The following is a 23,222-nucleotide window of genomic DNA, read 5'->3' as shown; positions in this document are numbered from 1 at the left end:
TTTGTTGTAAAGGTTTTCCAAATATTAAGACATTTTTAAACGTTTCACCAGCCTGAGAGGGAAGTGCTATTATTATTGTTTCCATTTTACAGATGAAGAAACTGAGTTTGAGAGAGGTCCAGTGACTTGTCCAGGATCAAACAGCTAGAAAGTTTCTGATGCCTAATTTGAACTCAACTCTTCCTGATTCCACACATAATACCACTTTGTTACCTATAGTGCCTATAGTGCCTATCATTTTTATTTCATTTATTCAAAAATGCCCATGTCTACAATGCTTAACTGCATTTAAGATGGTATAGAAACAAAAATTCTTCAGGTGCTACACTGGAAAGGTAATAACAAAACTGTGATTTGGATCTTGGCCCTTGATTTATTCCCAATCAGGTCTTCCTTTCTATTTATAACACATTTCCTCTTAGGAAGAGTCTGAAGAGCCTCTTACCACTAGCCTGGGCAAGATTTAGACAAACTAGGAAACATTGTGAATTCTCATATAGAAAGGAGAGAGTTTACTGGTTATTTTCTGGTTGGCCAAAGTGGGACAGTTTAGTCTTGCCTTCTTCCCACAGTCTACCTGCATTTTGGGTTGAGGGGGTGGTAACACTGAAACATCATAGAGAGTGTGAGGTGTCTTCTCATGGGGATTCCTCCTCTATCCATCTGCCTGAGAGCAATTTTGGCTACAGTTTCCTGCCACACTCCTTCACTTCTTTTAATCCCTAGTCCTGAGCCCCTTTGCTAGCCCCCTTGGGGTAATGAGATGACTTCCCATTTGAGGCAATATTGGGTTATTTTTCTAAAACTCCTTCACTCTACTCTCTTCTATATTCCTCAACCTATTTTCTTTGCTTTTATTCTAGTCAGTTAATTTCTTTTCATTTTATATCCTCCCCTTTGCTTTATCATTTCTTAGGTGTGTAAGTAGCTAAAGTGGTATGATTTTTCAATAATTGCCCTCAGACTGAACATCTCCAACCTAGGGAGATGGGAGAAGCATTGTTCTTTAGATTGTATCAGACATTTTCACACTAGCAAGCCCAAGTTCCTCTGACAGCCAGAGTGGCATCTGGAACACTCACCACCAACTGGAAGGCGTTCCAGGAGATCTTTCTGTTCCTCTTCTGTGAGTTTGATCCCCATGTCCTTCAGAAATTCTTCCAGGTTTTGAACATCAATCTTTTCTGTTTATGAAAGATGAGAATAGTGAATAATGTGAACATGAGGTATATATATATTGTCCAGAGTGTGAAAGGTAGTACCTATTCCTGTGTCTCTTCCCTCCAAATTTAATAAGATGAACAGAGTTAGCCATTGACAGGAACCCAATAATACTGGGAAAATTACTTATGAATTCAGAAACAGAAATGACATCTTTTTGATTCAGGGAACTATGCTAGACTGAAAAGTCTTAAACTGAGGAATAGTAAATGAGTCAAACTGAGGAATAGTAAATGAGTAATTAGGCCTTTCTCTGGTCAACAGTGGCAAAATCTATGGCAACTTACTCTACATTGGTCTGACTGATGGTTTTGACTCACCAAAATGCCTTCCTACAAAATTTTAATCCTAGACTCGAAGACTTGGAATCTGGTATGTCTGAACAAGAGGAAAAGTAAAACATGAATGGAAAGATTTCATTCTAGCAAATTGAAGACTTGCTACAAAGAGCCTGAAGTATATTTAACAAATCTCAAAGGAGATTTAAATAGAATAATCATTATGTAACACATTCATCTACAAAAGGTACTTTCACAGTTGTTATTTGGCACTTCTGACACTCATTCCCCTTTTCTTCAAGATCTCCATACCCAATCATTTGTCTACCATTGCCATTTCCCCCTTGATAACAGCCCTCATTGCTAGTCCCTTTTCTCTCTACTGACACTGCCCCATCCTTAGCTCAAGTCATCCTCCATCTGTCCTTTGAAGAAACTTTGTTTTTGCCCTTAATCTATTCCCTAGAATCAAGAGTCTCTTTTCTCTCCATTTTATCTTCCACATAGCAACCTAAGTGATCATTTCAAATAATAGGTCATATCTCTCAATAGATCACCATTTCCATATTTCTCCTGAATCAAACACATGAACTCCTCTCTGCTCACTTTTCCTGCCTATTTCTGTCCTCACACATGGTCTTTAATTTCCTGTTTCTATATTAATTACTGGTGGTTCCTCATGTTCTCTTTACATATACTACAGAGTCCCTTTCTTCCTTTGAGATGAACCAGATTTCTGTTTCTGATGAGGAGGTTTTCCTTATTCACCCAGTGGTAGGGCCACCTCCTTCCCTAATTGTATCATATTCAGTCTGTACATATTTATATGTGTACATGTTGTGTTTCCAACAGAAAACAATGCAAATTAGGAAAATTTTTAATGTAATTTTTTTTGTCTTTGTATTTCTAGTGTTTAGAAGAGACATGGAGGGAACTTACTAAATATTAGCCAATTTATTATGTCAGTGTATACAGATCAAGAAATATTTGTAATAAGTACTATTAGAGAACTTCCTAAGTGGGACATAACTTGACCCACAATGACACAGCAAGTAATTATCAGAGGAAGAACTTGAATCCTGGTCTTCTTGACTCTAAGGCTCTATTTCTATCCATTCTGCCATGCTTCCTCTCATGGACTCATGTGAAAAATATTGAGATGGTACCTGACTTTTCACTTCTTACTCACCTTGAATACTTTTTGCATTATCGATAACTTCTTTGAGGTTGACCTTTCCATCATCTATAAGAGAAGCCACATGTTAGAAGGAGATCTGGTGAAAAAGAACTTCACAAAATAAGTCTTTCATTATATCCTGAGATAAGTCAGAGAAATTGAATAGTTTCCTATGAAATCAGGTAATTATCTTGGGATTTTATTTTATTTTCTCTACAGATTAATTCATAAGAGAAAGCTGAGGAATGAAGAAAGCTCTCAATCTGAGGATAATAATAGTGACAATGATAGTTAGCATTTGCCTAGGGCTTTAAGATAAGTCAAATACTTCAACAAAAATATTAACTCATTTTATCCTCACAATAATCCTGGTAGTCAGGAGGTGATATTATTATTACAGGTAAGGAAAATTAGGTTGATAAAGGTTACATGGCTTGGCTTGTGTTACAAACTTAGTACATGTCTACGGTATTTAATTCTGATATTCCTGACTTTGTTTACAGTCCTATGTACACTATACCACAGTAATTCAGAGAGTTTCCTTTCTCCTTGCTATTGACTATCAGAAGGACTTATAATCTGACATTTATTTTAGCATTGGAAAAGAATTGACCACTTCATATTAATTAATCTCAACTTTCTTCCTGTAAAATGAAGGTCCCAGACACGGTGTTATCCATATACCTACCCAGTAGGGACATAATATGATTTTCTTGTTTAGGAAACTCCTATATTTATTTTTTTAATAATGCAAAGACCAGAAGATCTAGTTTTGTTCAGTGTTCTGACTATTCTTGAATGTGGTTAATATTTTTATGTATATTTGCAAATTGGTTTTGTCTAATTAGCTGTATAAGTTATATTGTTTCTCAGTAAACAAGTATGTAAGTTTATTATAAAAAGGTTGTTTGAAAAGTATTTAAATTATTCAGTTGAAACATATATATATGTTTCAACTGATTCTTACCACAACTTTATGTAGCAGACATTATTAATATTCCTTTTATACAGAGGAGAGAAGAAAGGTGAAGTGAGGATAAGCTACTTGTCTGAGATCATACCAGTAAGTGTCTAAAGCAGTATTGGAGCTTAGGTCTTCTTGACTGCAAATTCAATATTAGAAAATTTCATCTGGCTGGTTAGAATTCCCTCATAACAGTCACATTGGACTTTACTCCTTAAGGATGGTCACTAGGCTGCTCAAGAAGGAGTAAGGAATTTCCCATTCCTGTGTTTCTTCTTTGTGGCATTCTGGGAAACTCATGGCTTGAAGGTTCAGTTAGAGATATTTCATCAAACATTATATGATAGGCTTTATCCATATATATTGCCATTTTTCGTGTGAAGCAAGTAAGTAGGTAAGTAAGTAAGTATCCTTATAGACTTCTCAGACAGGAAATGAAAGTTTTCCCAGAAGTACACAAAAGCATAAGAAATTCTCACCATCAATTGGCAGGTTACTCAAAAGCTCCTCAGTTTCTTTATCTGTGAGCTCGATCCCCAGGTTTCCCAAAACCTGGTCCAGTTTGTTAACATCAACATTTCCTCCTTCAGAAAGAAGAAAATTAAAGAACATAATCATGTAAGAATTCAATAAATCATTAATATATTATTAATTATATTAAATAGTGAGAATTCAAAACCAAGTCAAGACAACAAGTCTCTCCTATGTACTAGGCACTGTGATAAATTCTGATAATAAAAAGATAATCAAAAGCCCTGTGCTTGCCTTCAAGCAGTTCAAAGTCTAATGAGGGGGACAAATGAGAAAACTAAGAATTTTGCCAATTAGTCACAAATTTTATAGAAATTTTATAATTTAAGAAATGGATTCATCATTCCCAACAGATTGTGGGTGAGATAATACATATGTAACAATTCACATTCATAAAACACTTTTCAAATATTCCTAAAATTCCTTTTTCAAAGGCACAGAAATAATCTCTAAGGACACACATGGGGGTATCAGTGGGAAATCTTGGAAGATGATTTGTTCAAAGTTCAGTAAGGAATGGATTGGTCAAACCTAATGCATTATGGCAGAGCAGACAGCTTATATATATGTATTTGACTAAGTGGTTTGACATTCTCTATAGTCACAGAATCTGGCGAATGGCCTTCTACAGGCTGGTTGTACATAAAGAATTGCAGGTCATGAGGCAGAAATGTTGAGTCAATAAATTGGAAGGATGATAGGAATCACATTATAATTATTAAGAAGAAATAAAAGTTTCTCACTCACCACTGAGATTCTGCATAGCATTCATTATGTTCTTCTTATTCACCTTTTCATTGACTGAAAACAAGGCACAATTCAGGTCACAGAGGATGTAAAAGAGAATTACAATAGTAGCACAAAGCTCATCATTTTGTAAAGCTAGCCCATATTGAGTGTCCTATTCCTTTCTTCCTCCCACCCGATGAGAATAAAGTAAAGAAATACACAGAGTTCCAAAGGAGATGAATCCATTTCATGAACAAGGATGCTTCTGAGTTTGTAGTAATGGAATCCACTATAGTGAATGAAGGATTTATTGCAGACTACAGCTTTGCTTCTAACGGGTATTATTTCACAAGCTCTTTACTTGAGAACCATTTTAGAGGAGATAGTAGAGTGCACTTCTGTGGAAACAGGCTGTGTTTTTGGTAGGTAAAACTAAGAATATATAATTTAATTTAAATTTCATTAAATTTATTAGATTAAATTAATTTAATGTATAACTTGTTCTAGAAAGTGTATGACAAATTTAACAACCTAATTCCAACACTGTGTTTCTCTGTGACAGTTTCTGAACTCCTGTTCTCTTTTGCATATTTTATTACATGTTTAATTGATGCTGTTTTCATTTTTTCCTACTTCTTTTTCTGCCCCAAAACTTCCATCCCTTTACTCCCAATAAGAACTGTAGTTTATAACAAAGAAAAATACTGTTAAGAAAAACACATCCATACACTGACCATTATGAATGAAGATTTTTTATCTTGTTCCACATTAATAACTTAAAACTTCCCTGGCAAGAGATGAGAATTTGATTCATCAATAGCCTTTCTCAAGGCAGAGCTCCAATGTAAAATCTTCAAAGATACTTATGTTTAAGATGTAATCATTTTACAATTTTTTTCTATATTTTGCTCAGTTCCTTTAGGATCAGTTCATAAAATCTTCCTGTATTTCTCTGAAGCAATTCCCCATCTAGTTTCTACAGTGCGATAGTATTCTATTATATTCGCATATGACAACTGCTTTATTCATTCCCCAACTGATATACACCCTGTACACTTCCAGTTCTTTATTATAACAGAATTGGATAGATTTTTGGGAAGTTTATATTACGTGAATTTCAAACAGGGTTCAGTAGTGATAAGGGACAGAAAAGAGAAAGAGAAAGAACTACAGAAGGGTGTATGCACTCAGATATTATGGAAGGAGACCCCTCTTCTAGACAGTAACATTTCTCCTGCCTACCATTCGCTTAGGCCATGAATTCCTCTCAATACAGATAAAGTTGGTTTAAAATATTTTAATATAATTATTTCTTGTCTGTATTTTTAATGTTCACTGTAATGGAGGGGGAAAAATGGAATCCCCCAACACTTAATTCAGGACTATAGTGTCTGCCTGAGTGTTTCTTTAGTTTCTTTCTAGTTTCTGCTTCAATTCCTCCTTTACTTTCTGTTGCTTGGTATGAGTCTCATATAAAATATGTGGCTGAGTCCCTCAATTCCTGGAGAGTTAATGCTTTGTAGTTTGTGCAAAAGTTCTTAAAGAAGTGTTTGAGATTTGGGAAACATCCTTTTAAGAACTGCCTCTTAATGTGGGGGATGGTTTCCTGGCTGTCCTGTGTGTACCCCAATATAGCCTCAGTGTTTTCCATGAACCTCTCAATATAGACAGTAGGATGCTCCTTTTGCTCCTGCTTCAGTCTTTCGAATTTCCCCCAAGCACTTGGTCTATTGCAGGAACTTTTGATTGCTTCTAATAAGTCCTCAAGTGCCTTTCTTAGATATGTTAAGTTCAAGGGTCTGGAAAAATCAAAATCCTCAAGATATTCTGGCAAGCTTGTTAGATTATTACCTTCCCTCATTCTCTTAATGAACTGTGTTTGTTTCTGGGGGCTAAATAATTCTGAAAGTAAGATTTATACATCCTAGAAAAGGAGTTCATTTAACTTAAATGCTCTTTTCAACTCTCAAATATTTGAATGGTTTGGAGCCAAATTTTGGCATTCTCCATTTTAGGGAATCTAAATCCTGGATACTGAAAGACTTAAGGATTTTTGCATATAGAACACCTGAGTCTGGGGTAACCTTGGTATAATCCCTGAGAGGCATGACCTTTTGTGACCCTGGGACTTCCTCATGGGCTCAGTGTTTGTCTACCATCACCTTTTCAGAGCACAACCCTACTGTTAAAGCTGTTGTTGTAGGTAGATCAATGTCCTTGCCATTGCCATTGCCATTGCCATTTTCAGTATCCTTAGTAGCATTCCCAGTCACTAGCTCCTTTCCCTTTCCCAGTTTCTCATTCTTTTTCTTTGTGAATTACTGGCACACCTCACTAATTGCTGCCATTTGGGAGAACAATTGATTCAGTCTGTTGTCTATGTTGTTGTTGGTGTCTTTGCCCATTATTATTTTCATTCCCTTCTTGATGGTGGTGTATAATTGCCAGAGCACCACAATGGTACCATAGACAGCTGGGAGGGTTGGCCATACTGTATATATTTCCATGGTTATGTAATCCCAATATCTATTGATATTTACTGTAGCCCCCATTATATCATTAAACATGTTAGTGATGGTACCAAATATAGAATAGTACTAGTGTGCCAAAATGGCTACCACCAGTAAAGTCCACAAAGGTTTCTGGAACATTTTGTCTCTTTTCCTGTATCTATCCCTCACTCAGTTATTTGTATCAGCCTTTCTGTTGTATAGGAACCAAGATGTCTGATTTAATTCTGTATGTACTTGTTTAGAATTCTGTACCCCCAAGATAGCTGCTCTACTCCACAGTCTCTTACAACTGCCAGATGTGACTGTTGGTAATGGGTTCTTTTGTAATCTGGAGTGGCACTGTAATGGAGGGGGAGAAATGGAATCCCCTACCACTTAATTCAGGACTAGAGTATGGTAGAGATGGAATGGAGCTAAAGGGTGAAGAGGGGGCATAGATAGTTTCTCCCCTTTCTTCCCTCAGTAAATCCACAATAGTTGTCTTCAGGGTTACAGACTATATTTCTTCAGAGACTGGGTTGAAGCAAAATCCAGGACTGAACTGCTTCTTATTCCTTGGGGAGAAAATATAGTTCTCCTCTGCAAAGCTTCAGGTCCCTCTCCCTAAATATTATAAGTAGGCGCTTGATCTATTGAAATAGCTATTTATTCTTGAGGAACACCCAAAAGGTAGGGTAAGTGAGATTGTGAGATAAGATAATGGGAAAGTGGGAAATAGAAAGTCCCTAAAGATTAACAATTGAACCCCTTTTCTTCCCAAATCCTGCAGGGTCAGGTTTTGCCTGCCTGACCCTATGCCTGAGTTGGTCTTCCAGCATGATGAATCTACTTTCCTCTGTTACATCATTTAGTAATACACTTCATTAATGTATATAATGCCTAATAAAATCTGGGTTTTTGCAAATAGATTAATTAAATTTATATTATTCCTTATGGGAAAAATTCATTTGGTATTCAACCTGCCTTCTGGAACAAATTAATGATGAATATCAAGGCACCACTGTGATTTCTGTCTGTCTTGATAGCTGGATTCCCAAATGTTTTATAATTCAGTAGTAATTGTAGATGGAATACTAGTAGAGTTCAGGCTTGCCTCCCCAGAGTCTAATACAAGACAGACACTTTCCTGAATTTCCATTGGAAGATAAGACTAAAACTTCATACTAACTATGGAATGTCACCTGATTGTAAATACATCTATATCCCTCTGTTTGAGACAAATAAACTGAGCAATTTTGGCCCCATTTCCTGTCAGACTCCTGCAGGATTTTTGGTCCAGAATCTACAGCCCCGTTGCTAGCCTACTTGGGTTGGACTAAAATTAGATCATTTTCCATTTGAGGCAATATTGGGTTAGTTTTATATCACTGCTTAAATCAACTGTCTTCTATCTTCTCCCCCTCACTTCCTTTATTGGTATTCAGTTCTATTCATTTGTCTTCATTTTCGTTGCTCTGCTTTCTCTTTAAAAATTCTTAGGCTCCTGAGTTGTTAAAAGTGATGTTAGCTTTCAGTGGTTGCCCTGAATTTGAAGAACACCATCCTAGGGAGTAGTCAGAAGCATCTTTCTTTAGCCAGCATGAGACATTTCCACACAAGCAAGCCCAAGGTCCCCTGCTGGCTACAATGGAATCTGCCACACTCACCACCAATTGGAAGGCGTTTTAGGAGATCTTCCTGTTCATCTTTTGTGAGTTTGATCCCCATGCTCTTCAGAAAGTCTTCCAGGTTTTTAACATCAATGTTTTCTGTTTATAAAAAATGAGAATAGTGAATGGTGGGAATGTGAGGAGTACAAAAGATACTACCTATTCCTGTGTCCCATCATCTCTAAATTCAATAAGAAGAGAAGAGTCAGCTTTTGGGATGAGCCTAACAATGCAGGGAAAATCACTTGTGAATTCAGAAACACAAAATATTTTCTTTTGTTTCAGGAGACTATGATAGGCTGAAGAGATTTACAATGAGGAATGTTAAATAGGAATGAGAGAATTAACTAGTCAACTGAGAAAAGATCAGTAACTACTTGATCTATATTGATCTGGCTAATAACTAAGGTTTGATTTTTTTTTTAACGTTTATCTGAGTGGTTTTGACTCACAGGAATGCAATCTGACACTTCATCCCTAGTTTTGAGACTTAGAACTTTTGTATTTCTCAATAGCAGGAAAAGTGAAACATAAACCTGGTGATTATGTTCTCGGGAATCTGTCAGAACTTGGTACAAAGAATCTGGAGAGCATTTAGGAAGCCTGAAGGGAGATTTAAATAGAGATGATCATTTAACAGATTTATCCACAATAGGTAATGCCACAGTTGTTATCCTGGACTCCTGAAACTCTCTCCTCCTCCATATTCAATCATTTGCCTAATCTTGCTATTTCTCCCTTGATAACAACTCATATCTCCTCCCTTTCCTCTCTACTCACACAGCTACACCCTCCATCTCTCCTTTGAAAAGATGTTATAATTGCCCATATCTGTTTCCTCAAGAGTATCTTCTTCCACTCCATTTCTGATACAGCTGCCTAACTGATTGTCTTTAAGTACAGATCTATTGACCATATTCCTCAATAAACTCCCATTTCCCTATTTCTCCTGAGTGAAATACATAAACTCCTCTCTCCTTACTTTCCCTGCCTATTTCTGTTGCTAACACATGACCTTCCATTTCTTGTTTCTATGTTATCATCTTCCTGGCTGATCCCCCTGCTCTCCTTACTTCCACCTTAGAGCTCCTCTCTACCTTCAGGATATCCACAATCTCTGCTTCCTATGACAAGCCTTTCCAAATTTAACCCATGGTAGGCCTCCCCATTCTCAAATTACATCACACATAATCTCTCTCTATTTAGATATGTACATGTTGCTTTCCAGTAGAAGCCATTGTGAGCAGGAAGTACTTAATTGTTTTTGTGTTTGTATCTTCTGTGTCTACAACAGACCCAGTGGGCAGTTACTAAATGTTTTTATAAACTGATTATCTCTATGGATATAGATCAGGAAATTATTAGTAATATATACTGTTAAGAGAACTTCTTGAGAGGGGAAGTAACTTGTTCCACAATCACAGCCAGCAGTTTCAGAGGCAGAAATTGAATCCAGGTCATCTTGACTCTGAAGCTATGGTATATATCTGTTCATGCTGCCATACTTCCTCTCATAGATTTATGTGAAAAATATCAAGATCTTACCAGAATTCTTGTCCCTGCATCTCACTCACCTTGGATAGTTTTTGCATTTTCTATAATTTTTTTGAAGTCAATCTTCCCATCAGCTATAAGAGAAAGCATAGATTAGATGGGACTGGGGGAAGAAAAATAGCATTTTATTACATTCTGAAATTATGAGATAAACCAAAGGAATTTAAATTTTTATGAACTCAGTTTTTATCCTCTTTTCTCTATAGATTAAATGATAAGAGGCAGCTAAGGAATGAAGGAAGCTCTCAATTTGTAAATTGAGGCTAATAATAGTAACAACAGTAGTTAGCATTTATGTAGGGCTTTGAGATTTGTTAGGTGCTTCACAAATATTAACTCATTTTATCCCCACAACAACCCTGAGAGTCAGGTACTATTATTATCACTGCTCTTACAGATAAGGAAACTGAGGCTTGGGTTACAAAGATAGTACATGTCAAAGTTATTGAACCCTGTTATTCCTGATTCTGAGGCCAGTCCTATATCTAGAGTTCCACAGTCTTTCAGAGAGCTGCTTTTTTCTTTGCTATTGAAGTTCAGAACTTGTCAACAGGCATTTTAATTTGGTAGATCTGATTCAGAACTTTTTAGGAGGAAGATACAAAAAATTGGATCCTTCATATTTTGGTCTGAACTTTTTCTACTACAAAATGAAGGAACTGAATAAGATGATCTCTTTTTCCCTTTCCAAAAGGTAAATAATATGACCCTGTGTGTAGCAAACTCCAATTTCTTTTAATAAAACAAGGACAGGAGGAGATAGTTTTTCTTTCAATGTTCTGTCTTCATTCTTGAATGAGGCTAATATTTTAATTTATCTTTGCAAATTGACTTTGTCTAATTAACTGTGCAAGCTATATTGACTCTGAGGAAATAAATCAATAATTTTATCATAAAAATGTTGATTTTAAATAGCATTTGAATTTCTCAGGTAGAAGTAGTATGGCCTCTTTAGGAGATCAATTCCTTGTTGTAGGTTAACTTTGTTAAAAGCCCCTTAATTGAAGCATTTCACTAAAGAATGAACTTATGGTATTCAACACAAACATGTGACCAATGACATTCGTTCATCTCTTTAAAATGTACCAACTACATAATAGAAATATCTCATTTAATCCTTATTAGAAGCCTGTAAGGTTCAGTGCTATGGATACAAAGTCCCCGAGTATCATCCTCAGTCCCCTTCTTTCTCCTGTTCCCCATGTCCAGTTGTGGGAGAATGAGTTTTGTTGTGAGATAGTGACTACTGGTTCTTGCCCAAAGAATTACAGCTCAGACTCCTTCATCTTGAAGAATGAAAGTGTTATTCAAGGATGTTACTGATAGTGTAGTCGGGGCTATGGAAAAAGTCCAAGGAGGAATATCCAATTGCTAGATTTATTATTGTGGGTCTGGGGTATTACCCTACTTCCATCCTGGAACTCTCCGTTCTCCCTTAGCCCAGAGGCATTCGAGGAGAAGGGTCAGGGAAGGGACACAAAGATCCCTAATGCTACTGTGTGATATTCCCTGACATGTACTGCTTGTTGGACTTTCAGTATTGTTTGGTGCTTGGGTGTTGTTCTCAGCCTTGTAAGCTCTCATCAAAGGGGATAAAGTCATAAAATCCTTTGAGGTAGCTTGAGTGCTTCCCCCATCCTCAGGTTTGGAATGTCAGGCAAACCCTTATCAACTAGGAGGAAGGGCATAAGGTAGGCAATGTCTTCTAACTAATAAAAACATAAGATCTCAAAGTACCATTTAAAAAAGGATTTCAAAGCACTATAACTCACAACCATGTCATAATCAGTTGAGAAGACTTGTTGATTCTCTTTCAACTGTCTATATGGTTGTATCTCTCTCTAATCTGTGATAGAGGCTGGCACTAGAGAAAAAGTGCCAGACTAAAGAGTATATGAAATTGATCACCTTGATGGGGGAGGGGCCCCAGGAGTGAATTTTCTGAGGAGAGAAGACTGTGGCTTGAGAGTAGTGAGGGTCTCTAAGACATCGAAGAGAGAACTTGGATAAAGACTTTTTCCTGAGCATTACCCACTCTTCCTGCTGGTGACTGGAAATCTTTCCTCCCAACACTTCCCAATTGAAAGGACTTCTAAAGAGAAACCTGAGCAGACTCAGCTCCTGTTGCCCAGGGGTGAGTCCACCTGACTTTCTCTCAGGGGGACTCAGCCTGCCAAGGCCTGAGTTCCCCCCCCAAACTTGAGGAGGGAAAATAGAGACAGGGACCCCCTTTTCCCACTTTCCTGTTCCCATTCTTCCCTGCTCATCGTTCCTTTGTATTACCTGATTGAGTTAACATTAAAAGTTATCTGTTCCCCAAGCTGATTGTGAGTGAACAGATCAAGGGGAGACCCCTTGGTCTCAAATAGTGGAGGGGGGACAAGAGGGACAAGAGCAAATTGGAGAGAGCAGCTTTAGCTAAGGAGGAAAGGCAGAAGGGGGGGAAATATTCAAACCCCACTCCTCTCTCTGAGCCAATCCATTACATCTTCTGTCTCTCCTGAACCCCTCTTTATAGAAGGGGGGTTCTCCTCTCTTTTTCCCTCTCTATACCTTAGGGGGGTACAAGCCACTCCTCAGTGGGGTACATCCCCTTCTCCCTCTCTCTTTTTTTTTTTTTAAACAAACCACACTCACATTGTGAATTTGCAGCTGTCAAATTAGTTTAGATATAGAACACACATTTGTTATTTTGGCTACTAGAAACTCTCCAAGGCAGCCTAAGAAATGAGAGAGGGTTTAAGAAATATGTTGATAAATGGACATTCACACTGATAAGGTCATGAATTCTTGGAATATTGAAGAATCACATTCCTTGGTAACTAGACAGAAGGGCCTAGAGCTGAGCATCCTTTAAACAATTTTTGAGACCATGAATCCAGACCCAGTTATAGACCCTGCTTATTATTTTTAATTGCATGCTAATTGTTAAATAGCTTGTAGTATATACATTTTCCATTACAATGGTCAAGTAAATATTTAAATGCCCTTCCAGGAAATCATCACTGGCCTAACCTACAAAACCCATAAGACTGTGTGTATATGGGACCATCATGAGAATTTTGGTCTCTAGATGATGATGGTTTTTTTTTTTTATGAAAGGAAGAGGAAAAGGTACAAGTAGATCAGCATGACTTATAGTATGTTCAGGATACACAGATCAATGAAAACATGGATCTTTTAAAATAATAACCATGTCAGACAATTCCAGCTGTGTGACCCTGGGGCAAGCCACTTAACCCCCATTGCCTAACCCTTACCACTTAAAGCCTTGGAACCAATACTATGGTGGAAGGCAAGCATTTAAAAATATATAATAATCATGGTTAGAATTTAAGGTACTTTTAGGTTCCCAACACTATATATTTAAAAATATATATAATATAAATCCCATAAATGAATATATGTATATATTTTTCTCATTTGACTGTTACAACAACCTTATACAGCAGATACTATTACCATCCTCATGTGACTTGTTTGTGATCATACTAGTAAGTATCTAGAACAGGATTGGAGATTAGATCTTCTTGACTCCATGGCCAGAACTAGAAAATTTTATCTGACTGGTTAGAATTCCCTAATGACTTTTCTCCTTAAAGATGGCCTCTAAGATCCTCAGGAGGGAGTAAGGAATCTTCCATTTCTGTGTTTGTGGTGCATGGCATTCTGGGAAACTGTGACTTGAAGGTTCAGTCAGAGATAATATTTGTTCATATATTATGAAGGACTTTATAGATATTTCTATCTTTTCATGTGAGTTCAATAAGTAATCTTATAGCGATTCTCAGACAAGAAATCAGAATTTTCCCCAAAGCACACAAAAGCATAAGAAATGCTCACCATCAATTGGCAGATTTCTCAGTAGCTCCTCAACTTCTTCATCTGTAAGTTTGATCCCCAGGTTTCTCAGAACCTCTTCCACTTTGCTAACATCAACATTCCCGCCTTCAGAAAGAAGAAAATTAAAGAACATAACCACTGAAGCATTCATTAAACTCCCACTTTATGTTATTCATTGTGCTAAATTGTGGGGATTTGAGGCCAACTCCAGTCAACAAGCATTTATTATGTCCTTCCTATGTGCAAGGCACTTTGTTAAGTGCTGTAAGTAAAAAGACAAATCAAAAGTACTTTGTCTGCCCTGGAGCAGCTCACAGTCTAATGAGGGAAACAAATAAGAAAATTATGAAATTGTGCTAATTGTGTACAGATCATGCAAAGACTCTCCAAAAAATTTCATAACTGGATTTATGTTTCCTAGCAGTTTGAGCATGAGATGATTCAAATAATAATTCATAGTTATAGAATACTTTCCAAATATGCTTTTTAAAAGAAAAACCCTTACCTTCCATCTTAGAATCAATATAGTGTATTGGTTCCAAGGCAGAAGAGCGGTAAGGGCTAGGCAATGGGGGTCAAGTGACTTGCCCAGGGTCACAGAGCTGGGTAGTGTCTAAGTCCAGATTTGAACTCAGGATCTCCCCTCTCTGGTCCTGGCTCTCAATCCAGTGAACCACACAGCTGCCCTTCCCCCTCAAATATACTCTTGAAATGCTTTTTCAAAGGCAAAAGCAACAATCTCTAAGGAAGTACATGGAGAATAACTGGGAGAGCTATGAAGATGGTCTGTTCCAGTAATTGGAGTCCAAATGATCCTGTACAAGCTTCTATCATTCAGTGTAAGAATAACTGATCAAGCCTGATGGGTTATGTCAAAGAGGACAGCTAGTCTAAATATTTTTGGCTAAGGAGTTTCAAGTTCTCTAGAATCACAGAATCTGGGAAATTGCCTTCTCCAGGTTGGCTGTACATTAAGAATTGGAAATCATGAGGCAGAAACATTCCTGAATCACTAAATTGAAGTGATAATAGAAATCATATTATATAATCATATGTTATATATATTATGTATATATAATCATATAATCACTACAAAGAAATAAAACAGTTTCTCTCTTACCACCAAGATTCTGCACAGCATTCATTACATTCTTCTTATTCACCTTCCCATTGGCTGTAAAACAAGGCACCATTCAGGTCACAGTGGAAGAAACAGAAAATTGCAACAGTAGCACAAAGTTTATCATTTTGTAAAGCTAGTCTGTAAACACGGTTCTATTCCTTCCTTCCTCCCACCAAATGAGAAAAGTGCAAAAGTGCGAAAGTGGTATGGTTTTTCACTAATTGCCCTCAGATTGAAGAACTCCAGCCTAGGGAGAAGTAAGAAGCATCTTTCTTTAGATGGTATCATTTTCACACTAGCAAGCCTAGTTCCCCTGACAGCCACAGTGGCATCTGGAACACTAACCACCAACTGGAAGGCGTTCCAGGAGATCTTTCTGTTCCTCTTCTGTGAGTTTGATCCCCATGTCCTTCAGGAAGTTGTTAAGGTTTTGAACATCAACGTTTTCTGTTTATAAAAGATGAGAATGGTGTATGATATGAATGTGAGGTATATGTAATGAGTCCAGAGTGTGAAAGATAGTACCTATTCCTGTGTTCCATCACCTCCAAATTCAACAAGAAAGACAGTTAGCCATTGACAGGAACCCAATCATGCTGGGAAAATCACTTATGGATTTGGAAACAGAAATGACATCTTTTTGGTTCAGGGAACTATGTTAGACTGAAAAGTCTTAAACTGAGGAATACTAAATTAGTATCTCTGCCTTCTGAGGAGGCTTTCCTGGTTCTCCCAGTTGTAGGGCCTCCTTTCTCAGATTATGTCATATTTATTCTGCATATATTTATATATGAACTTGCCTCCTCTTCATTACTTCTTACTCACCTTGAATAGTTTTTGCATTATCTGTAATTCCTTTGAGGTTGACCTTCCCATCCTCTGTAAGAGAAGGCACCAGTTAGATGGAATCTGGGTGAAAAAGAACCCTACAATAACATTTCATTACATCCTGAAATAATGAAATAAGCCTGAGGAATGTAACAGTTTTCTCTGAACTCTGGCAATTATCTTAGAATTTTATCCTATTTTTCTCTACAGATTAATTTATAAGAGAAATATGAGGAATGAAGAAAGCTCAGTCAATCTATAAATTGAGGATGATAATAATAGTAATAGTGATAGTTAGCATTTATCTAGGCCTTTAAGACTTGCCAGGTGCTTCATTAATATTAACTTATTTCATCCTCACAACTACCTTGGGAGTCAATTGGTACTATTATCTCCATTTTACAGATAAGGAAACTGAGGTTGAGAGAAGTTACATGACTGGGTTTGAGTTACAAAGTTAGTACATGTTTAAGGTATTGAAGTCTTTTAAAATATACAAAGTATTTCATATAAATAATCTCAGTTAATCCTCATAAGAACCCTATGGGTTCAGTGCTATAGGAATCATTACCTGGTGACTATTCTTAGAGTTTCATCCTCAACTCTTTCCTTTCTACTGTTCCTCACATTCAATCAGTTGCCATCATTGAAGTCATTGCTGTCACCCTCTTCTTCCCACAAAACACCATCTTTACTACCATCCATACTGTTTGATGTACAACATTTTAAAAATCCAAGCACAATGGATTTGGTGGAGATTTTGTCCCCAGCGGTTTTGATCCAATTCCTTAATACAGTGACCAACAGTTTCTTTATTTTTCCTGATGGAGTAAATTCATGGTTTCTGGCTAACATCCACTCATTATATTCTTTCCTCAAATGATCTTTGAACGGCTTATTAATTACTACATCTAACACTTGTAATTGCAAAGTCATTCCTCCCTGAATGACAACTACATAGGTCCGTGTGCATTTCAGCAATTCTCTGCTTCACATTTTCAGTTAGATGACCCTTGAACTCCTTGAGTATGAGCACTCCTCTCTGACACAGTAACGCACCCGTAGCCTACCCCAGACCACATTCAACCAATTTAACACAAGTTCTTCATTCATCTATACCTTTTCCTGCACATGAAAGATCACTCCTGATGGTAACTTTTCCTTAGGTAATGTTTTATGCCTTAAAATTATATAAGGAGTCAGTTTTCTCCCATCAACTGTGACTGCAAGCATCATGGTCATTCTAGTATTCTCATTTCCAGTAGTTTTAATCAACACTAATTTGGCACCTTTAGTATAGCAGTGACATTTGATGGAATATCAAAACAAACAGGAGTTTGGTTGGTATTTCCCATCTGCCCCAGGAGATAGCCATGCTTTTTATGTATACTGAGGTGCACAATACACAAATTATGGTTTCAAAGCTGGAAGTGCTTGAATATAGTATGAAATCAATTTTCAAAGATACATAGTGGTTAAAAAACATCACACTATATTTGAGCTAATAAATATGGTAACTTGTAATATACATATCTTCCATTACCATGGCAGGTATTATTTAAAGGCCATGCTAACAAATCATTAGTGGCCTAAGATACAAGCCAATAAGATTAAATGGCAAGTGATCATCATAAAAAGGTTAGCCAATAGATGGTTTTTCTTTTGGCCAAAGGAAGATGAAAAGATATACACTCAGATGTGCATGGATTATAGTCCATACATGCCACTCACACCAGTGAAAACATGGGTCTTTCAAAATAATAATAGTTTGCAATTGCATAGTACTATAAGATTTCCAACACATTCTTTAAATAAATTTTTTTTCTCATTTAATTCTCATAACAACTTTAGATAACAGATGCTATTACTATTTCCATTGTACTGATGGAAAAAAAAGGACAAATGACTTGGCAAGAATCATATCAGTATACATCTAAAGAAGAATTTGAATTCAGGTCTTGACTTTAAATCCAGTATTAAAAAAATTCATCTGAATGGCTGGAATTCCTTGGTAACAGTCACATTGGACTTTTCTCTTTAAAGATGGCCACTAGGCTGCACAGTTGGGGCTTGTGATAAAGAATAAATACTCTCACATTCCTGTGTTGTACTCAGTGGCATTCGTGGAAACTCTTGACTTGAAAGTTCAGTCAGAGATAATATTTCAACATACCTCACAATGGGCTTTCTCTATAGGTTTTTCTATTTTTTTTTTAATGGGAATTAAATAAGTTTGATTTCAGCCTTTCTCAGACAGAAAATCAAAGCTTCCTCAAAAGCTCACAAGGACATAAGAAATACTCACTGGTAAGTGGCAGTTTACTCAATAGCTCCTCAATTTCTTTATCTGTGAGCTGGATCCCCAGGTTTCTCAGAACCTGGTCCAGCTTGTTAACATCAACATCCCCTCCTTCAGAAAGAAGAAAATTGAAGAACATAATCACTCTATATGTCATTCTATATGTCAGTGATGGCAAACCTATTGCATGTAGGCCAAAGATAGCATGCAGAGCAGTCTTGTGTGCAGCCAGCTCTACCCTCCAGAGTTTGTTACTAGAAAGGTGAAGGGACTTGGTTGGAGCCACTCCCCTCCCTCTCTCCACTGTGCCTGATGACATTTTTTCACATCCCCCACCCCTCTGCCCAGCAGCCCAATGGAAGCACTTCCTCCCTCTCCTGTGTGAGGTAAGTCAGGGCCAGGCACTTGGTGGGGTAGGCAAGGCACATGGTGTCTAAAAGGTTCACCATCATTTCTATATATTATACAACTTACTTAATTGTGGGTATTCTAAGCCAAGTGACGTCAAGTGTTTATTAAGTACTTATTTTGTATCAGGCACTGAGCTAAGTGCTGGAAATAAAAAGACAATCCAAAGGACTGTGCCTCAGGCCTCAAGATAGAAGGTCTTAGGTTCATATCTGACTTTAACCACTTCATAGTTCTGTGATCCTGTGAAAGTCTCAATCTCAATTCCCTAGCCTTCTCCTCTCTTCTTCCTTGAAATTGATACTCAGATAATTCTGTTGATTCTAAGACAGAAGATAAGGGTTTTTGTTTTTTAAAGTATTGTACTTGTCATCAAAGAGTTCACAGTCTAATGGGGAGACAAATAAGAAAATTGTGGAATTGTGTCAGAGTCACAAATTGCATGAAGACTTCATACAAAGAATTTCAGAACTAGATTCGTCATTTCAAGCAGGTTGAGGGTGAGATAATTCAAATGACAATTTACATTTGTAAAATACTTTCCAAATACTCTTGAAATGTTTTCCAAAGTTACAGGAGCAATCTCTGAGGATACACATAGAGGGTCATTAGGAGAGCTAGGAAAGTTGTTTGATTCCTATAGTTTCGGTGAAAGAAATCCCAGAGAAGCTTCTATATTATATAGTAAGGAATGAATTGGTTGAGCCTAATGGATTATGGCAAAGCAGAAAGCTAATCTACAGTTCCCTACAGTGACAGAATCTAGTGAACTACTTCCATCAGGCTTCCTGAATATAAAGAACTTGAGGTCATGAGGCAGAAACCCTGAGTCAGTTAATTGAAGGGATGAGAGAACTCACTTTATAGTTACTGAGAAGAAATAAAATAGTTTCTCACTCACCACTGAGATTCTTCACGGCATTCATTAGGTTTTTCTTATTCACCATCCCATTGGCTGTAAGACAAAGTACAATTCAGAGAATTGTCTCAAAGAGACACTGGCTCACAAAGAAAGTCTCAAAGAATTACAAAGTTCATTTTTTGGTAAATATAGTTGGGAGAAGAATGTCTTCCTATTCCTTCCTTACTTTAACAAGTGAGAATGAAGAAACAGAGAGAGCTCTCAAGGGAAGGGAATCCATCTGTTTCATTAATATGGATCCTCTTGACTCTGTGGTAACATAATCCATAGTAGTGAATGAAAGATTTATTGGGGAGAACAGCTTTGCTTATAACAGGTATGATTTCATAAGCTTTTGATTTGAGTACCATTCTAAAGGACACAGTAGACAGCACTGTTTTGGAAACAGACTGGGTTTTTTGGTAGATGAAACTTTGAATCGCAATTTTGTATAATTTGTTTTAGAAAGTATATAATAGGGTGGAGTCAAGATGGTGGCACAGAGGCAGCTTAAATTCAGACCTCTGAAAACCCTTCCTCACTAATTAAAAACCAAATGCTCCTAGGGGGACTGAAAACCAAATCTAACCAACAAGACAGAGTTAAGGAACCCTCCTGCTGGTCACAACTTAAATGGTACAATACCCCGCCAAAGCCTGAATTTGAGAACACTTGGGTTTAAGGGGAGGGAAGAAGGAAGGTCCCAGGACCCCTCTACCACAGTGCTGAGCCTCCAATAGTAGCTGTAATCACTGGGCGAGCAAGGGTGCTAGTCTGGAGGTAGTACCTTGTGGGCAAAACTGTGCCAGGCTCAGGGCTCTGAATTCAGGTGGCTGGGAGGGAGCTCTAGGAGAAGCAGAGAGGAGGTAGCCTAGTCATAGCAGTGGAGAAACTCCATATTTTCCCCTTCCTGAGGTTTTGGCCTCAGGGCACATTCAGCTTCGTAAATTCAACTCAGCTGGGCTTAATCTTATCAAGCCTTCAGAGGGCAAGGAAGCTCAAGCTACAACACCCCTCCCCCACAGACTCTCTGAGAGGCCTTGATAAACTCCAAGGGTGAAGGTAGGCAGAAAAGCCCAAACCCATAGATTCAGCACATAATGAGAGAAGCAAGAGTACAGGCAACTACAGGGGGAAAAGAAGGGAGCAAATATGAGCAAACAAGAGAAAAAGAAAAAAGAAATTATAACCAAGAGCTTCTATCCAGGCAATCAACAAAGAGCAAATGTAACAGAGGAGGATCAAGGACCACCAAGCAAAAACAGAGAAACTCCAGTGAATTGTACAGTCTTTGGAAGAACTCAAAATACAACTCAAAAAACAATTAAGAGAGGCTGAATACAACTGGGAAAAGAACTTAAAAAACAAGATAAGTCATCTGGAAACAGAGGCATTTGAACTAAAATGAGAAAAAAGTGTCTTGAAAGCCAAAATTAGTCAATTTGAAAATGAGGCAAAGGAGATGAAAGATGAGGCAAAGAAGATGAAAGATGATCTCCAAAGAAAATCAGACCAGCAAAAGGATGACCAAAAACCCAATGATGAAATTCAGTCTTTAAAAACCAGAATACAACAATTAGAAGCAAGTGACTTCACAGGGAATCAGGGAACTGTAAAACAAAATCAAAAGAATGAAAAAATTGAGGAAAATATGAAACACCTTATTCACAAAACAGAAGATTGAGAAAATCATTCCAGGAGAGACAACGTAAGAATCATTGGTCTACCAGAAGACCATGACAAAACAAAAATCCTGGACATCATCTTACAGGAAATTATCCAATAAAATTGCCCCAACATTCTAGAACAATAGGGAAAAGTGGGAGACTGAAAGAATCCACAGATTTACTCCTGTACTTAATCCCCAACTGACAATACCCAGGAATGTTATAGCCAAATTCAAGAACTACCAAATCAAGGAAAAAAATATTACAAGCTGCTAAGAAGTCATTCAGATATGATGGAACTACAGTGAGTATAACACAGGATCTGGCTGCATCTACACTGAAGGACCAAAAGGCATGGAATATGATATTCTGTAGAGCAAGGGAACTAGGTCTACAACCAAGAATCAACTACCCAGAAAAACTAACTATATTCTTACAGGGGAAAGTATGGTCATTTAATAAAATAGAAGAATTCTAAGCATTCATAATGAAAAGACCAGACTTGATCAGAAAATGCCCAAATACAGAATTCAAGAGAATCATCAAAAGGTAATTAAGAAATGGGGAAAAAACAAAAACAAAACCAAAACCAAAACCAAACCAAAGCTTTTTTTTAAGAAACCCAAGAAGTTAAAATGATATGTGTCACTACAAGAAAAGAGGATATTGGTAACTCTTAAAAATTGTTATTATCACCTGGGTAGCTAGAAGAATTATATTTAGAGGGAACAGTGACAAACTGTATAGGATGAAGTGCCAAGACATAAATATGCATATAGATATATGTATGCATAAATATATATGTATGTGTATATATACATATATATGCAACTAGAGTTTTTTTGAAAAAAGAAGTTAGTACTAAGAGAAATGGGAAAAGAAAAGAAACAAAATGGCATAAATTTATATGTCACAAAGAAGTGCATAGTTGGAGGGGGGTGGAACACCAATACACTGGAAGGGTAAAGAGGTTGTAGATAGGAAACACTGAATTCTTATGTGCATTGAAATTGACTCAAAGAAGGAAGAACAATCAAATACATCAGGGCAGAGAATTGATTTGCACCCTATGGGGAAGTAGAAAGGTAACAAATGGACTAGTGGGAGGGAAGTAATACAAAGGAGGGAGAGGATGAGGGGGAAAGTTTTAAAAGACTGTAAAGAAAATAAGAGGGGAATAAGAAGGGAGGGGGGTATAAAGGGAAGTAAAATAAGGGTGAAAACTAGGGGGACTGATTAAAAACAAAAGACTGGTATAGAAGGAAATAGTGAAAGAAGAAAGGGCAGGACTAGGAGTAGAAATCAAAATGCTGGGAAATACACAGCTGGTAATCATAACTCAGAATGTGAATGGAATGAACTCACCCATAAAGCACAAGTGAATAGCAGAGTGGATTAGAAACAAAAACCCTACCACATGCTGTCTACAAGAAACACACATGAGGAAGGTAGGCACACATAGTGTAAAAGTAAGAAATTGAGCCAAATCTATTGGGCAACAACTGATACAAAGGAGGCAGGAGTCACAGTCATGATA

At 37.2% G+C, this 23,222-nt stretch overlaps 1 protein-coding gene across 18 annotated transcripts in view; it reads right to left on the bottom strand.

Annotated features, from left to right (window-relative positions):
• Positions 1 to 23,222, bottom strand: part of EFCAB3 (EF-hand calcium binding domain 3) — a 722,802-nt gene that overhangs the window by 302,839 nt on the left and 396,741 nt on the right. For 17 of the 18 annotated variants that reach the window (XR_008916397.1, XR_008916396.1, XR_008916398.1 and 14 more), the window contains exons 125-136: positions 20,019 to 20,072; positions 18,716 to 18,820; positions 16,408 to 16,461; positions 15,928 to 16,029; positions 15,580 to 15,633; positions 14,460 to 14,564; positions 10,637 to 10,690; positions 9,060 to 9,161; positions 4,919 to 4,972; positions 4,120 to 4,224; positions 2,689 to 2,742; positions 1,083 to 1,184 (exon numbers count right to left, since the gene is read on the bottom strand). Coding sequence is in view for 15 of the 18 variants with exons in the window: in XM_056817026.1 (XP_056673004.1) it covers positions 1,083 to 1,184; positions 2,689 to 2,742; positions 4,120 to 4,224; positions 4,919 to 4,972; positions 9,060 to 9,161; positions 10,637 to 10,690; positions 14,460 to 14,564; positions 15,580 to 15,633; positions 15,928 to 16,029; positions 16,408 to 16,461; positions 18,716 to 18,820; positions 20,019 to 20,072 (945 nt within the window). In the remaining 3 variants the exon portion in view is untranslated. The remainder of the gene's footprint in view (positions 1 to 1,082; positions 1,185 to 2,688; positions 2,743 to 4,119; positions 4,225 to 4,918; positions 4,973 to 9,059; positions 9,162 to 10,636; positions 10,691 to 14,459; positions 14,565 to 15,579; positions 15,634 to 15,927; positions 16,030 to 16,407; positions 16,462 to 18,715; positions 18,821 to 20,018; positions 20,073 to 23,222) is intronic. The other variant, XM_056817035.1, reaches the window with a different exon arrangement.

Source organism: Monodelphis domestica, chromosome 2 (genome assembly GCF_027887165.1).
Source record: "Monodelphis domestica isolate mMonDom1 chromosome 2, mMonDom1.pri, whole genome shotgun sequence".
In the NCBI taxonomy this organism is placed as follows: Eukaryota; Metazoa; Chordata; class Mammalia; order Didelphimorphia; family Didelphidae; genus Monodelphis; species Monodelphis domestica.
Note: the sequence above shows the minus strand (reverse complement) of the source record. Positions and strands in the feature narration are given on the sequence as shown.